The sequence below is a fragment of the Mesoplodon densirostris genome, chromosome 1, assembly GCF_025265405.1.
Source record: "Mesoplodon densirostris isolate mMesDen1 chromosome 1, mMesDen1 primary haplotype, whole genome shotgun sequence".
In the NCBI taxonomy this organism is placed as follows: Eukaryota; Metazoa; Chordata; class Mammalia; order Artiodactyla; family Ziphiidae; genus Mesoplodon; species Mesoplodon densirostris.
In genome coordinates this window covers 186,059,027-186,076,849 of record NC_082661.1, presented here as the reverse complement: position 1 = coordinate 186,076,849, position 17,823 = coordinate 186,059,027, and the positions used below count along the sequence as shown (strand labels likewise).

Genomic DNA, 17,823 nt, shown 5'->3' with positions numbered 1-17,823 from the left:
CAAGAATGAAAAATGTTGATACAATTTCTGAAATTCTAGATGTTTATTATACTTTTCTTTGAGATTTTCCACAATAAAAAGTTATAAAATTTTTGGGCCTCCCTGGTGGCGCAAGTGGTTGAGAGTCCGCCTGCCGATGCAGGGGATGCCGGTTCGTGCCCCGGTCTGGGAGGATCCCATATGCCGCGGGGCGGCTGGGCCCGTGAGCCATGGCCGCTGAGCCTGCGCGTCCGGAGCCTGTGCTCCGCAACGGGGGAGGCCACAACAGTGAGAGGCCCGCATACCGCAAAAAAAAAAAAAAAAAAAAAAGTTATAAAATTTTAGCTTTTTCTATTTTTCACTCTCTCAACTTCCTTGAGAGGGGTCCTGGCCACAGGAGGAGGAAAACTGCACAACCATTCCTTCGCAAACCTCTGCCTGTCTATTCCTGAATCCTCAGGAGAGGCTTTAATCTTTGTTATACAGGTTTCACCTGCTGTCCGAAAGCAGAGCGTTCCTATGAAACCTTTTGGAAGCCAAAAAGGCATAAAGTGAGGAAGCAATTACCCTAGAAGACATCTTGCTAAGGAAATAAAGCACAGATGTTCAAATACACAGTTCAAAGCTATGGCAGGGAGATGCTGAGTACAGTTTCCCAAGACAGAGCTTGGCGATGCCACTGCAGCCTCTACCACGGCTGCTGCAAAACAAACGCTGACTACTATCTTAAATTTTCGCCTTTTCCCATAAAAGTGAAAATCACATTTCTTTCCACTAGCAAAAATAGGCACTAATATGGGTCTTCGGTAAAAGCGAAGCGGCCTGTTGGTGAACTTTCTAACAGCAGAGGAATACCTGTATTCGTTATTAACATATAACAAGTATCTATAGATTTCATTTTAAAACAAAGAAAGCTGGCTTTCCGCACATAACCCAAGCTGGGGGGCGGGGAGGGGGCGTTATTAAATCTCCTCCAGTATTATCCCAACCTCTTTTTATAACCAGAGTATCACAATTCCTTCCAGGAACGGCCCTTTTGCCCCTCACGTCACAAGACTGGGGAGAAAGTGCAGAGCGTCGGTAGATCTCCGTTCCAAGGCTCAGCCCTCCAGAGAAGGAAGCCTCGTCCTCTTCAGGCCTCAGTTTCCACCGAGTGAAAGAATAACCGGGCGATCATACCGGCCCCCGGCCCCTCCCGGCCGGCGGGCAGCCCCGCCCCGCCCCGAGGGCGGAGACCGGGCGGAGCAGCGCGCTCTCCTCCGCCTCCTCCCGACTCGCCGCTGCCCCTGGTGCCGGCGGCGCATGTGCCCGGCAACCCCTCCCCGGCCCTGGATTCCACTTCCCCTCCGCTCACGCTGCAGCCGCAGCCGCCTTCAGGCCCCGCGCCGCCTCCGGAGTCCATGGCCGGGACGCGCTGGGTGCTCGGGGCGCTGCTCCGGGGCTGCGGCTGCAACTGCAGCAGCTGCCGGCGCACCGGCGCCGCCTGCCTGCCCTTCTATTCGGCAGCCGGCTCATTCCCCTCGGGAGTCTCGGGCCGTCGCCGCCTGCTGTTGCTGCTCGGGGCCGCCGCGGCCGCCGCCTCTCACACGCGGGGCCTCCAGACTGGGCCTGTGCCGGCCGGGAGGCTGGCGGGGCCTCTCCCAGCGGCCGCCTCAGCCGCGGCCGCGGCCGCCGCCTCCTACCCGGCCCTGCGCGCCCCTCTGCTGCCGCAGTCGCTGGCGGCGGCGGCGGGCCCGGCGCGCGGTTACAGCCAGGTACGTGGGCGCCTAGAGGGGCCGCGCGCGGGACCCTTCCCCGGCAGTGCGCACGCGCCCCCGCGCCCCTCCGCGTGCGCCTCGCGTGCGCGCCCGGGCATCCGCGGCACGCGCCACAGCCCCCCGCCCGCTCCCACCCCCGCCCGCCCAGTCCTCCTATTGGGCCCCAGAACAAGGGACGCTCTCCCAGCGCTCGGGTTTTCTCCTTGTTTTGTTCTCCTCTCGAGTCTCTGGTCGGTTGGGCAGTGTAAGTGTGGCTGGGGGTGAATGTTGAGGCCTTGTTTCCCGCCCGCCCATGGTAGGTTTTGTGAGGCTGTTGACGCCCCCACCGCGCATCTCTGTCGCTCTCCGCCCGCTGGTGGTAAAGTTGGGAGGCCGGACTCCCGGAGGGCTGGGACTCTCCGTGCCGCCCGAGCACTAGGCCTGAGCGGCCCTTGGTGCGCCTCGAGGCCGGCTGCTACGAAGGTTCACGCACACACTTGCGTGGGCTGGGTTCGTGGGGAAGGAGGCTGGTCCCCAGCGCTCTCCTCGCTCTCGTGTCCCTTGGGAAAGGCGGGCTGCCCCAGTTACTGAAGGTCACCTCTGCACCTTCACTTCCTCTGACAGAAGGTCCTTTAGGACCATGGGTCACCGCTGATGGGAAGGACAGTTTGGAGACTATGACATTGGGGGAGGGGGACCGAGGAGAGGAGGCGTCTGGGGCTGAGGCGATGGTTTGGGGACCCAGGAGTGTGAGTCTACAGTATTTTTTTTTTTTTTTTTGAGTCGGTGTGTGCTTTAAGTACTCGCATTGCAAATATTTTGTGCCTCGTAGGACGCTTTCTTTTCTGCTTGTTACGTGGCATCTGGGAAATGTCCGCACACTTTTTGACTACCATGTTCCTGATGCCTTGGGTCATATTTTTGTTGATTCAATTTGTGCTTCTCCTTGAACTTAGGGAAACTGGGAAGCTAATCAGCATGGCTGCTGTCTGCCAGTGGCTGAGCTAATTGATTTGAATCCTGGCCCAATAATTTCTGCTGCCCTTTTCAGTGAAAGCTTGTGATGCTTATGGAATTCTGGGAAAATGGGGAATGTTGCTCTTATTAAAAAAAAAAAAACAGCAACAAAAAAACTGTCTCTAATAAGCCTTTGTGACCTGGTTACTCTCTTTACTTGATTATTTTTTTTCTGTGAATTTGACTAACATAATGATATCTGTTGAGCCTTTGCTAGTAAGTAAGCCTCTGTGCTTACTTTTATTGTCGAGTGCATAAAATTATGTGTAAATCTCCATGAAAATGATGGGGATATACAAAGGAGTGAAGTATCTTTCTCCTTAGCCCAATAGAGTGCAAGTCACTTGACTTAAAGCCTGAGTTGTCTTCCCATGTTGATAATTGAAGTGCTTGTTGCATTCTTATTAAATAATGTATGAGGCCTCTGCTAGAGGTTTACATTTATCATTGACTCCTTAAAATTAGACATAAGTCTTCGTGTAAATGGTAGGATGGTACAGAGAAATCTATTTCCTTAGCCTAGTAGAGTGCAAGTCTTAAAACCTGAGTTTTGTTCCCTGGTTATGGTTGTGGTGCTTGTTGGAATCTTATAACATTTCGGTTTTTGTTTAGTGTTGTAAAATAGAGTTCTTTGGGTATGTCTCAGGCTCCTGTTACCTCACACTACTGCCGTTGCCTTTTATGATCTTTCCCTTATTCAGTTGGTCTGACATACTAGTTAACAAATTAATCTTTCCAAGCATCCTGCTGTCTTGTTGATTTACACACTTCTAAATGTCTTTTATTAGCTCCCCTTTGCCTACCAGGTTAACGACACACACTGAGCTCAACCCTCAATCCCTCTACTATGTTGTACCCAGTTTTTTTTGCCAGCTCATCTTCTTTGGCTCCTAGTTGTACCCTACAGTTTAGCCAAATGGAATTATTGCTGTTTTGCAAATGGGCTTCTGTTCATACTGTTTCTTCCCCTCACTTCTCAAACTGGAATGCCTATCCTTTATATATTGCTCTCAGAATTCTAGCTTTCCTTCAAGGCTCATCTCATGTCTTGATTCTTCTGTTGGTGCTCTGTTTTGAATTTCTATAATATCTTGTATCTTAATTATAGCCCTTAAAGCCTCTGTCTTGTGTGCTTGTCTTAGTCTGGATGGTAAGCTTTTTGAGATGAGGGCCTAATTATGGTGTGCTGTGATTAGGAGATACATATTTGTTAAATTGAAGGGACCCCTGTTGTCCTGTCTTAACTAAAACACTATTATGAGGTGTACTTTGGGACTGATGAATTTAAAAACAAGCCTGGAATAAAATTTATGTCCTGCCAAACCATTAGGCTATACATGCTTGTTGCTTTAGGATGTACAGTTTAAGCCAAAATAGGATGAGTTAGATTTGTGAATTTTACTTCTTGCCTCTGAAATACTAATGGTCCCCAAAGAATAATATCTGGGGTGTTAATTTGTAGAAACAAACTTTGAAAATAATTTTCTAAGTAGGTTGTTCAAGAAATATTTCTACATTTCTTCATTTCTCTTGGAAGGAGTCCAAAACTACCTACCTGGAAGACCTTCCACCTCTCCCTGAATATGAATTGCCTCAGTCCAAGTTAGGAGAGGAAGTGGATGACGTTTATCTCATTCGAGCTCAAGGATTACCGTGGTCATGCACTGTAGAAGATGTGCTTAGCTTTTTCTCAGGTATATTTTATGTGTGTTTTGAATATGTAATTTCATCTGACTGAAAGGTAGTCCCATAAAATTCAAGTTAGGCTGTGCTGTAGACATCTTATTTGATGCATGGGAATTGTCTCATTCTGGCTGGTTACTTATGCATAGTGACATCATGTGTATCATTTGTCATATATACCAGGTTGAAAAAATTGTAATGTTAAAACTACATGATGCAAAACCAGTTTTCTCTGAAGTTTTAATATGTACATATCAAAAGGTGAAACCTGTTAGTGGGAATATGTTAGTGAGAATATAGGTTGAGTAGCTTTTTATGTAGTAACATATACTTAGAATACAAGATCACTTAGCAAGTGATATGATTCCCTTAATAACATGTTTGAAGGTTTATGCATCTGTAGTTAAAGTTTCTGTATCTGACTGATTTTTAATTTTCCTCCCTCTTAAGAAGCCTTTAGAAGATGTTGCCTTAAATGTTATAAAACAGTGTAACACTGTATTAAGTACCTGATGTACATTTGTGTGGATCAAGCAGTTTATAAAGTCACTTACATCTTCAGCTTGCTCCCAGTATAAGTAGTGTGCAGTATGGGGATGTCTTTCTTTGGTAATGAAAAGGGGGAAAAGTTAAATTATTCTTATAGGAGATATATTAGAGTTCTTATGGATATGATCATAATGAAAGAAGACACTTACGCATAAACCATATTTTAATTTCTTAAGTGATTTGAAACTGATTGTAGAAGCATTTGGAAGTCCATATTACATTTTGTATTGAGCCTAGCCTGATTTTCCATTTAATGATCAGGGGGTCATAAGCTTTTGTGCTAAGTTTCGCTTATTTCTCCACATGGAACATTTTAGAGACTACCAGCTCATCAGCATTTGGACGGCTTCAGTGATGGGGGTTTGTGTAAGGAAAATGACAGGCATTTTGGATCTTGCTTTGTTTTGGTTTTGGAAGATTGCAATTCTAGTGACTTGTATGATCTAAAACTTTGATTTCTGGTTTTAATTGATTTTACTCACATACTTTCAGACTGCAGAATTCGCAATGGTGAGAATGGAATCCACTTCCTCTTAAATAGAGATGGGAAACGAAGGGGTGATGCCTTAATTGAAATGGAGTCAGAGCAGGATGTGCAAAAAGCCTTAGAAAAACACCGCATGTACATGGGGCAGCGGTATGTGGAAGGTATGTGAAGTCGTGTTGTAGCTTTTCGGGTTCATTACATTGACTGTACTTTTCAAGGCAGCTTCATTTGATCCTGTGTTAGATATTATGAATAGTGAAGTAGTTAGATACTATGAAAAACCCTTTTCCAGGGTGTGAAAATGAAGCACACAAATGATCTCAGTTTCTTATCTATAAAATGAGGGTGTTGACCCAGTTTACTTCAGAAGTTGTGATGTTACAGCTGGCGCATAATAAATACTTGATAAATGTCATTTATTATTTTCTCCAGAGAAGTAATTAAGGTTAAAAATACTAGTTTTTAGATTCCTGGATAACACACCCAGTGTGATTATTTTTTTAATGGCTTCTTTGTTATGTAAATATTGCATACCTTTTGTGCTCTTTTTCTTAGTATATGAGATAAACAATGAAGATGTGGATGCCTTAATGAAGAGCCTGCATGTCAAATCTACACCTGTGGTAAATGATGGCGTGGTTCGTTTGAGAGGACTTCCTTATAGTTGCAATGAGAAAGACATTATAGACTTCTTCGCAGGTGCTTTTCAGTTCTATTGTGTTTGGGGCCTCATATCTTTTCCCCCCATTGTTTCCTTCTTTATCTTAGGTGAACCTTTTCCTGGTAACTGCATGCAGTTATATTAGGTTGTTTAGGGGAGAACTTTTCACTTTGATTGCCAATATTTATAGATTATGTAAGTGTTTTGACCTAAAACGCTGATCTTTGGGGGTGTTATATTTCAAAATAATTTAATGTGGAGTTTTTTTGTTTTTTTTTTTTACTATTGAGGAAAATATCCTCTCATGAGAGTGGCTATATTTGTCTTAGACAATAGTGATTTATATTATCTAAAAGCATTAACATCTAGGGAATTCCCTGGCAGTCCAGTGGTTAGGACTCTGCGCTTTCACTGTTGAGGGTGCGGGTTCAGTCCCTGGTCAGGGAACTAGGATCCTGCAAGCTGCACAGCACAGCCATTTAAAAAAAAAAAAAAAAAGCATTATCATCTAATTCTTAGAGGTAAAATATGCACCAGTAGTGATGTTAGTCTAAATCTCTGTATATAACTAATGGCAAAAAACCGAATTGTGTGTTTTTGATGAACTGCTTGGACCCTAAATGTTCTGGGAATGTGTGGGTGTTATTAGCTTTTGGCTGTTTTCTTCCCATTAGGCATGTATTCAGCTTTGGGACTGGCAAAATAGCCCCACAATTTTACTAATAAAATTAAATTCTTCGTATGTGAATGAATGTGTTAAGTCTAAGAATAAAAAAGCTCCTGTTAGCAGCACTAATTTGTAATAATTTTTTGACATCCTAGGACTGAACATAGTAGACATTACTTTTGTCATGGATTATAGAGGGAGAAGAAAAACAGGAGAAGCCTATGTGCAGTTTGAAGAACCAGAAATGGCCAACCAGGCCCTTTTGAAACACAGGGAAGAAATTGGCAACCGGTGAGTGAAGCAGATACTAATGATTCAGAAGGATCATATTGGCCAATACACTGGGTCGTTTTGATGAATGCAGTATAATATGACTGTACAATTATCTAAACACAGAAAAAATAGAGAGAGTAGTATGATGAGCTGTCAAATGCCCATCACTTAGATTAACAAATTCTTAACATTTGTTGTATTTCCTGCATCTGTTTTTTTTAGTATGCATCTTTAAGAAAACATTTTTACATGATCCCAATATTATCACATTTAACAAAATTAGCGATAATTTATTATCTAGTGCCAGTCTGTAATCACATTTTCCCGTTTACGCCCAAAATGTCTTTCTCCAGTTGCTTTTTTTTTTTTCCCTCACCAGAATCTAGACATGGTCCATACGTTGTATTTGATTGTTATGCTTCCATTTCTCTTCAATTAGAGCAAATCCCCATTTCCTTTATTTTTATGTTCCCTCCCCCTTTTTATTATTATTTTTTCTTTTGGCTGCATGGAGCGGCTTGCGAGATCTTAGTCCCCTGACCAGAGATTGAACCCAGGCCCACGGCAGAGAAAGCATGGAGTCGTAACCACTGGACCACCAGGGGATTCCCCTCCCCCTTTTCAAGATGCAATTGGCTTTTGAAGAAATTGAGTCGTTTGTCCTGTACAATATCTCACGTTCTGTGTTTATCCTTTTGCTTCCTCACAGTGTCACTTAACTTGTTCCTTTGTATCCTCTATTATTTCCTGAAAACTGGAAGTTAGATCTAAAGTCTTAGATTGATTCAGGTTAACAATTTTGATATAGATACTCTATAGGCGATACTGTATACTGCATATCACATCACAGTAGGATACACATAGTGATGGGTTGAGTTCATTTGTGTTGTTTAGTTTTCTTTATTTCTTTTTCTCTTTTATTTTACTCTTTTTTTGTGTGCTCATTGGTGTGTTAAGTTTGGGGGAGTACTCAAAAGTGTCAAATTTTAATTCATTGTCTTGCTTGTTTTCTGACCTTTTTTCTTGACTTCTTTGAATTTTAAAAATATCATTCCAAAGTCATTCTATTTCAGGATCTACATATAGAATTGGTTCAAAGGTCTTTATTAAAAAATTTTTAATGAAGAAAATACATGCAAAACACACACACACACCCCTAATTTTCTTTCAGTACTCTTCATATTTTCTTATAACTGGAAACACATCAATAATATGTTTTTATGTGGGAACATCAAGGCAGTGTATAGATCTCTTCAGTAAATTAAATGTTGCAAATCTAGGTCTGTAAATGCAAAGGATTTGTACAATTCAAGCTTAATAACCTAATTTGGAAAAGCATTGTTGAGAAAAAGAAAACTGGTTCCAGAAGCTTGGATTTAACAGTTCCACAGCCAAACATATAGCAAGTTAGAATTGACATTTAGTTCATTAATTCTCATTAGCCTCTTAGTGAAGTCCTGGGAGAAGTTAGTTCCTCATATACTGTGACTTTTAATATCTTAAACACATCTGATTAATTTTCACAGAATTGAATTGTAAGACCTCAAGAGATTGATTGTTAATCAACTGTAAAAAAACAAAATGAAACCTTTTTTACTAGATTCTTTTCATACACACAGTTAACCTTTGCATTTTTGTCCGCATGAAGCAAACAGGGTAGAAAACATTGTTAAAAGTATATGAAGAAAACTTATCTTGGGGGGATTAAATCAGTGACCTGCTCTGTTGAGAGTACTTTTTCATGGGTGAATATCTTTGTCCATTCTTACTTTATGCCCCACCTGTTGTCTTTGGACACCTGTGTTCGTTAGCTATCAGAAATAATATGTATGCATGTTTTATTTTAATTTATTTTATTTAAAAAACAATTTTTGGCTGTGTTGGGTCTTCATTGCTGTGCACCCGCCTTCTCCAGCTGTGGCAAGCGGGAGCCGCTCTTCGTTGCGGTGCGCGGGCTTCTCATTGTGGTGGCTTCTTGTTGCAGAGCACAGGCTCTAGGCACACGGTCTCCAGTAGTTGTGGCTTGAGGGCTCTAGAGCGCAGGCTCAGTAGTTGTGGTGCGTGGGCTAAGTTGCTCCAAGGCATGTGGGATCTTCTGGGACACGGCAAGATCGGCGGATTCCTTTTTTTTTTTTTTTTTTAACATCTTTATTGGAGTATAATTGCTTTACAAAGGTGTGTTAGTTTCTGCTTTATAACAAAGTGAATCAGTTATACATATACATATGTTCCCATATCTCTTCCCTCTTGCGTCTCCCTCCCTCCCACCCTCCCTATCCCACCCCTCTAGGTGGTCACAAAGCACCGAGCTGATCTCCCTGTGCCATGCAGCTGCTTCCCACTAGCTATCTGTTTTACGTTTGGTAGTGTATATATGTCCATGCCACTCTCTCACTTTGTCACAGCTTACCCTTCCCCCTCCCCATATCCTCAAGTCCATTCTCCAGTAGGTCTGTGTCTTTATTCCTGTCTTACCCCTAGGTTCTTCATGACATTTTTTTTTCCTTAGATTGCATATATATGTGTTAGCATATGGTATTTGTCTTTCTCTTTCTGACTTACTTCACTCTGTATGACAGACTCTGGGTCCATCCACCTCACTACAAATAACTCAATTTCGTTTCTTTTTATGGCTGAATAATATTCCATTGTATATATGTGCCACGTCTTCTTTATCCATTCATCCAATGATGGACACTTAGGTTGCTTCCATCTCCTGGCTATTGTGAATAGAGCTGCAATGAACATTTTGGTACATGACTCTTTGTGAATTATGGTTTTCTCAGGGTATATGCCCAGTAGTGGGATTGCTGGGTCGTATGGTAGTTCTATTTGTAGTTTTTTAAGGAACCTCCATACTGTTTTCCATAGCGGCTGTATCAATTTACATTCCCACCAGCAGTGCAAGAGTGTTCCCTTTTCTCCACACCCTCTCCAGCATTTATTGTTTCTAGATTTTTTGATGATGGCCATTGTGACCGGTGTGAGATGATATCTCATTGTAGTTTTGTTTTGCATTTCTCTAATGATTAATGATGTTGAGCATTCTTTCATGTGTTTGTTGGCAATCTGTATATCTGCTTTGGAGAAATGTCTATTTAGGTCTTCTGCCCATTTTTGGTTTGGGTTGTTTGTTTTTTTGATAGTGAGCTGCATGAGCTGCTTGTAAATTTTGGAGATTAATCCTTTGTCAATTGCTTCATTTGCAAATATTTTCTTCCATTCTGAGGGTTGTCTTTTGGTCTTGTTTATGGTTTCCTTTGCTGTGCAAAAACTTTTATTTAAGTTTCATTAGGTCCCACTTGTTTATTTTTGTTTTTATTTCCATTTCTCTAGGAGGTGGGTCAAAAAGGATCTTGCTGTGATTTATGTCATAGAGTGTTCTGCCTATGTTTTCCTCTTAAGAGTTTGATGGTTTCTGGCCTTACATTTAGGTCTTTAATCCATTTTGAGCTTATTTTTGTGTATGGTGTTAGGGCGTGTTCTAATCTCATACTTTTACATGTAGCTGTCCAGTTTTCCCAGCACCACTTATTGAAGAGGCTGTCTTTTTTCCACTGTATATTCTTGCCTCCTTTATCAAAGATAAGGTGACCATATGTGTGTGGGTTTATCTCTGGGCTTTCTATCCTGTTCCATTGATGTATATTTCTGTTTTTGTGCCAGGACCATACTGTCTTGATTACTGTAGCTTTGTAGTATCGTCTGAAGTCAGGGAGCCTGATTCCTTCAGCTCCATTTTTCGTTCTTAAGATCGCTTTGGCTATTCAGGGTCTTTTGTGTTTCCATACAAATTGTGAAATTTTTTGTTCTAGTTCTGTGGAAAATGCCAGTGGCAATCCCTATCAAACTATCAATGGCATTTTTCACAGAACTAGAACAAAAAATTTCACAATTTGTATGGCAGGCGGATTCTTAACCACTGCGCCACCAGGGAATCCCTGCATGTTTTACTTTAAAAGAGTTCAATGTAAAGTTACTTTGTACCATTTATGCCTGTTCACTTTTGCTTTGACATAGATATATAGAGATATTTCCAAGCAGAAGGAATGAAGTTCGAACACATGTTGGTTCTCATAAGGGAAAGAAAATGGCATCTTCTCCCACTGCTAAGTATGTAACTGAGCCAGAAGTGGTCTTTGAAGAACATGAAGTAAGTGAGGATATCCGACCCGTGATGGCTTTTGAAAGTGAGAAGGAAATAGGTAAGGATTTGCTTCTTATTGAAACTCATTGGGTCTGCCTTGTACGTTTTGAGATTTGTTAAAAAAAAAATTTTTTTTTATGACCATGTTGTATCAAATTGTAGATTATAGGACAAAGGAAATTGAGTTAAATATTTAATATGTCTTTGAGTGTAGTATGTGCTATGAATACAGTCATCCCTCAGTATCCCCAGGGGATTGGTTCTGGGACCCACCACGGATACCAAAATCCATGAATGCTCAAGTCCCATAGGCAGCCCTCCATATCCACAGGTTCCACATTCACAGATATGGAGGGTTGACTATACATGCAGAAGGTCTTAATTATTTCATAGTTTTTTTTTAATTTAATCATTTTTGCTGTTTCTGTGTCAAAACCTGGGTTGCACATATACAACAAAAAGAAGTAAGATGTCAACATTTAAACTTAAGATGGGAAAAGATGTGTGTAGAGAGCAGGATTGTTGACTAAAGTAAGGTGTTTTGTTTGCCTCTGTGTTTAATTATTCCTTTGATTCTTAATCCCAAAGCAACATTTGGAATCTTTAAAAGTTTGATAAATAACTTTTTAAGTTTGTGCTCTAGGATTATCCTGTTACCATATTTATTCCTTTTTCTTTTTTTTTTTTAAAGTGACTGTAACCCAGGGAATTTCTCTTGTCTTTCTTTTTACGTTCATAATCATTTTCCCATCTCTCAGTTGTTAGAGAAAGGTACGTTCTTTTGTAATCTGGTAATGGTTTGAGACACTAAATCCTTATGAGTGTTCAGGTGATACTTGTTTGGCAGCAGAAATTTCAGATCATCTTGGCTTTTAAAATTGAAACCCTCTTCGTTACTAGGGTATTTCAAAAGTAGTTGAGGATTTTGTCATAAAGGTCATTCCTAATTATAATCTGCTAATAACTTTTGAAGTGTTTATGTTCTTGACAGTTCTTTTTGTCCCACTTCTTAGAATTGCCTAAGGAGATGTCAGAAAAGCTTCCAGAGGCTGTTGATTTTGGAACTACGTCTTCACTACATTTTGTCCACATGAGAGGATTGCCTTTCCAAGCCAATGCCCAAGACATTATAAATGTGTGTGGCAGTAAGATATCCAATCTCAATAGCTTTGAACAAAAGTTCTAAAGTTTTGAACTTCTGTTTAGGGAAGGTAGAGAAGAAAAATATAGTATTTCTGCAGTATCTTTGGACAGCAAGGTGGCGTCTCCACAGTTGTGGGGGCTTGTTTTATTTTCTTTGGCTGAGAGGTGTGGGTTTTATTACATTTTAAGGTCATGTGTATAATGGATAATAGCATTTCATAGGTGCAAAATAATATGGTGTAGGTTAAGTATTCAACGTAAAAAAGCTTCTTTCTCTAAATTAGTTCAACCCATTCATTTTTAAAAATTAATTAATTAATTAATTAATTTGGTTGCACCGGGTCTTAGTTGCGGCATGTGGGCTTCTTAGTTGCTGCTTGCCAGCTCCTTAGTTGTGGCAGTGGGCTCCTTAGTTGTGGCATGCGCAAACTTTTAGTTGTGGCATTGAGCCAGGGCCCCCTGCATTGGGAACACAGAGTTTTATCCGCTGCGCCACCAGGGAAGTCCCTCAACCCATTCATCTTTGAGTTTAAGAAAAAGAGACTCCAAGAGCGTTTGTTACAGGGCAGTTATATACTAGACACGAATCTATTACTCCTAAATGCCTGGAGTTATCATTACACCATATAGCCTTCTTGCATCCAGCTTCCCTGATTTTTGAGAAAAGGAATTTTTTAAATATATTCATTTTATGATAGATAGTCTATGAAATGAAAAGATGAAATAACAAAGTCCTTATTGACTTCCTGAACTCCAGGATGTGTGCTTAAGGTAGATGCAAATCTAGGATCCAGTTAGTAGTGGGGCCTCAGAATTAGTTAGTAGTGGGGCCTCAGAATTGTCTTTATTATTTCACAAAACCTATTAGGAATCATATTTTTACCCAAATGAAGGTTGCACAGTCTCATTAAAGAATTGGTTTGGTTTGGAATATTAACCACTCAGTGTGGTAGCTCTGTTTAGGTAGTGCTGATAAGAAACTTATTATCAGCTCCATGTTTGATTAAAACATGGTGAAAATGAATTATTAAGAAATGAAGTGTAAGGACTTCACTGGTGGTCCAGTGGCTAAGACTCCGCACTCCCAATGCAGGGGACCCAGGTTCGATCCCTGGTTAGGGAACTAGATCCTACGTGCCACAACTAAAGGTCCCACATGCCACAAGTAAGATCCAGTGCAGCCAAATAAATAAATAAATAAATATTTAAAAAATATAGAAATGAAGTATATTTGACGGACAGTTTTTAGAAACGGGAAAGGAGGTGTGTGGGAGGAATAATAAAAGTGGTCCTTGCTGGTATAAAGAAAAGTTTGATAACTATTATATATTATTGTATTGTGTATATAGTTTAAGTTCTCTGTGAACAGATATTTGAAATGTAGCCGTGAGTTCTCAGAAGATCAGAAGAGCCAGCAGAGGTGGTAGATGTGTAACTACATTGTTGCTTAAAGAGATTTCCTAAAAATAAGTTTATCAGGTGTATGAATCAAAGTCTGAAAGAAAAATGCAGAGCCACCAGACTTCTAGAAATTGACCTAGTAACATTATGTTCCTTTTGGCTTCCTTTGTTTGTTGTTTAGTTTTTTGCTCCACTGAAGCCTGTTAGAATCACCATGGAATACAGTTCCAGTGGGAAGGCCACTGGAGAAGCTGATGTGCACTTCGATACCCATGAGGACGCTGTTGCAGCTATGCTCAAGGATCGGTCCCACGTTCGTAAGTGCTGCCCATGGTTTTTGTTGTTATTTTTGATGTCTGTCTTTGTTTACAAATGCCTTTCTCTGTTTTTTGTGGGGTTTTTTTGTTTTTTTGTTTTGAGAAAAGCCAGCATAAATCACTTTTATTGCAATAATAAATCTTGAAACTCATATGTAGTGCACGGGGGTAGAGATAGGGGTGGGGGAGTAAGCAGCGGTTTCTCTCACCAGATCACTACACAGGATAGCAAAGGGATGAGAGGTGGGGAAGGAGAAGCCAGGAAACTCTGAGATCAGCAGGGGGAGCTGAGCATCAAAAAACAGGAGATGCTGAAGCTGTGATGACCAGCATCATTTTCTGAAGACAACACTCAGGGATTTGTCATGATGGCTGGGCTTTCATGGGTGTTAAGTGTCTACAAACAGTACCTTCAATTTAACTTTCGATTAAAGTTCTTAAAATTTAGGAAGTGGAGCTTGGATAGCTATGAGATTACAAAAGTCCTAAATATCCATTAGAAAAACCACGGGATGGGAAAAAAAGCCAGGTCATGAAGAAGGCTTCAGAGGTCCCTGCTGGCCTGGGGACAGACACCTGTAGTGTCCAAAACCTCAGTGAAAACGATCTGCTTTCGAAAGGCAGAGTGTTAAGAACGGATCCTTTTTTGTCATTCTCAGACCATAGATATATTGAATTGTTCCTGAATTCATGTCCGAAAGGCAAATAAGACTTCCAGGGATTCCAGAAAATAAGGTAAATTTAAGAGGTGCAATTGTGTAAATTATTTTCGGTTGATAAGTTAATCATTAACTCACAAATTTATAATATGGTTGAAAACCGTTCTCTTTTTAATAAAAATCAAACTAATCATGATAATTGAAGCCTGACTATAGGGAATGAAATTCTCCTGGGAAATAGAATTCATTATGATCGTATAGCAGCTTTGAGTATTTTCCCCATTAGAATCTTTTTGCGTCATTCCCAACATTCATCATGCTATGTGCTTAAATAGAACTTTTCATCTTTAGTAGCTGTATATTATAATACACTGAAAATGTGCCTTGTGTTAGCTTGTCGTCCTATAAAATTTACACACATTTCCTCAGTTCTAAGGTATTTTTTAGATATTTGAAACCAGGGTGTGTCATGGATTTGTACACTTAATGTAGCACTGCTTCTTTTCCTGAAATGGTGTTATGAAAATTGTTGTCCTAGGAAGTACATAGATTTCAGAGTTCTATCTGTGACAAATCAGCTAAATACGTTTTGATGTCCCTTCCCTGACTCAGTGCTATGTGTTCTCTTTTTCCCCATAAAATCTTTTAATATATTGTATTGTGATCATTTTTCTACATGTAGTGGGGCATTCCTTTAAGACACTTAACCTGTAGTGACTTCTTGAAAACACATGGGGCATTTCTTTACTATAGTTGTCATAGGCTATTTTTGGATATAAAGTCACACAATCTTGTGGGACTTAAATATTTACATTAGTTAAAATCTATGCAAAATATATTCTGCGCCCAACTCTGAAAATCTACTATCTTCATAGCAGGCTGCAAACACTAATGCCTAACTAATTTTCTTCACCTTAGCTTAATTGGTTTGTCAGATAACTTAGTAAATCAGAAAGAAAAAAAACTATTGAATTTGTAGTTTTAAATGGTACGGGAACTTGCGCAACACTTTTTCATTTTGAGTAAGCATGCAACATTTTTTGTTTTATTTTCAGGATGAAGCAAGAAGCATTTCATTTGCACATCTTTCTTGGACATGGGATCTAAAGTTCCAGTTTTTCAGCAGCAACTGCTAGAGAAACCATTTGGGGGTTTTGGGTTAATTGCTTATAAGAAAAATTCCATAGTGGACTGTTTAGAAAGAAAAAGGAAAGATTCAGTTTGGGATTGTGAAATAATAAGTAAACCACCGATTTACTTTTTTGTTTAAAATGTCCAGGATCTGATTTAAAAATCTGGTCTTTATTTTATATGATTAAACAGTTTTCATAGACGATTTGTGACCCAGTGTAAAGACTACATATTTTTATTCAGCACTGTCCTTTAAAATCTTTCTCCCATTTTCAAAATGATCTGTTTGAGGTTTTGTTTTTTGCCTGTGAATTAAGAGCTCTGATATGAAACTTTTCATGGAATGAAGCACTGATTATTTTAACCAAATACTCACCAAAGCAAGGAAAGGTTTCAGACCTTTGAACCATTATGGTTTGGCAGAGTTATTTTAATTTTAGGTGTATTTGGTTACTTAGATAGGTGTAGGAATTTTAAAAAAAACAATCAAAACAAAGAATAAATACCACAGTTTAGTGAGTGTAAATGACAACAGTTTGGCAGTTTTATGTCTTTAGAAATGTTTTGCCTTTCTAAGCCTTGTGCTAAAGGCATTTAACATTGGTGCCTGTATAATTAAGGAGGCAGTTATAGTTTTAATGTAAAAGGTGTCTGACCCCTGCCCCCCTACCTGTTTTTGATTTTGGGGTAGACCTTAAGGTGTGTGTTAGTCTCAATACTGTGAAGTGACATGTCATAACAGTCCTGACTGGTAAGGACATTAATGGCTTCACTTGAATTTAAACCAGCTCTAGATAGGAAAAAATCTGAGTCTCCTCATTTGCTTTTTCAGTGGGGTAGCACATCCCATATTTTAGAACAAGTAGGGGTGCCTTGCTTAACTAAAAATAGCATTTAACGTATAATCGTGTGAAAGGATTATGGATAAAGCTGTATTTCTGTCACATTGTGGCAGTACTTTCTGCTTTAATATTAAACAGCTTGTTATTTAAATATTGGATCAAAATGGCTGGCTTCAAAATGTAGTCATTAATAAACTAACTTTATGTGTACCTGTGTAGGAGAATCAAAGTCCTGTATGTTTTCTTTGCCTTGTTCCTGTTCTCAGGGTGACGACTGTCACGTGGTTACCGGGAGATGCAGTTCTAGTTCTTAAAGTTTAATTAGCCCAGATTTCTGAGAGGTGGTATCTGGAAGAGAGATTATGTCTTCTCTCACTTAATACATAACCATCTTTGATTACCAGCTAAGATACGGAATCACTGTACTGTAAGTAGTCAATAAATGAAGGCTTGTTTCAGGCTGAAGATTACCTAAGAGTATTTATTTTGGAGTGTGTGAATCAACCTAGTACATTTTTATTACATCAAGTCCTGGTATATTATTATAAGAAGAAATGGTTAATTTGTAGTTGTGTTTGCTTTTATCATCCTATAAGAGCATGATTCAGTCAACCAGCTTTACATCTTCCATATTACGACCTAAATAGAAAAGTATTTTCATATGTGGTTGAATGTATTGAGCTATAAGAACTGGTGTCTATAGCCGTATGAGCTACTAGAATGCGATCTTTTCTTTCTCCCTCTAGCAGTAGGTCTGTGGAAAAAAATCTGTAGTGTTGATTAGGATTGGGGTTGGTGAGGAATTAATTCATTTGCAATTACTTTATTTTAAACCTAGTGAGGGACTTCCCTGGTGGTCTAGTGGCTAAGACTTCGTGCTCCCAATGCAGAGGGCCAGAGTTCAATCCCTGGTCGGAACTAGGTCCCACATGCCACAACTATAGACCCGGTGCAGACAAATAAATAAATACGTAAAAATAAAATAAAAAATAAAAAAGATAATGAGTTTCCCTTGCACATCTCTCTGAAAAGAATGAGAGCAAAGCATTAAGATATTATGTGGTGGATAAGCTTGAAGTGTGTATCTTCTTGTCACATTAGCGGCCAAGTTCTCAGAAAAAAGGTGGGCAT

General features: G+C 40.0%; 1 protein-coding gene across 3 annotated transcripts in view; it reads left to right on the top strand.

The window, feature by feature from the left end:
• The window catches only part of GRSF1 (G-rich RNA sequence binding factor 1), a 54,513-nt gene extending 37,361 nt beyond the window's left edge, over positions 1–17,152 (top strand). Inside the window, exons 1-10 of one of the 3 annotated variants that reach the window (XM_060113266.1) lie at positions 1,223–1,733; positions 4,270–4,426; positions 5,457–5,612; positions 6,007–6,150; positions 6,935–7,070; positions 11,073–11,257; positions 12,213–12,334; positions 13,925–14,060; positions 14,720–14,795; positions 15,775–17,152. In XM_060113266.1, the coding sequence (XP_059969249.1) occupies positions 1,380–1,733; positions 4,270–4,426; positions 5,457–5,612; positions 6,007–6,150; positions 6,935–7,070; positions 11,073–11,257; positions 12,213–12,334; positions 13,925–14,060; positions 14,720–14,769 (1,440 nt within the window). In that variant the 5' untranslated portion in view covers positions 1,223–1,379 and the 3' untranslated portion in view covers positions 14,770–14,795; positions 15,775–17,152. Of the gene's footprint in view, positions 1–1,004; positions 1,734–2,013; positions 2,032–4,269; positions 4,427–5,456; positions 5,613–6,006; positions 6,151–6,934; positions 7,071–11,072; positions 11,258–12,212; positions 12,386–13,924; positions 14,061–14,719; positions 14,796–15,774 lie in introns of those variants that run through there. The other 2 variants (XM_060113280.1, XM_060113276.1) reach the window with 2 other exon arrangements.
• Positions 17,153–17,823: the final 671 nt, after the last annotated feature.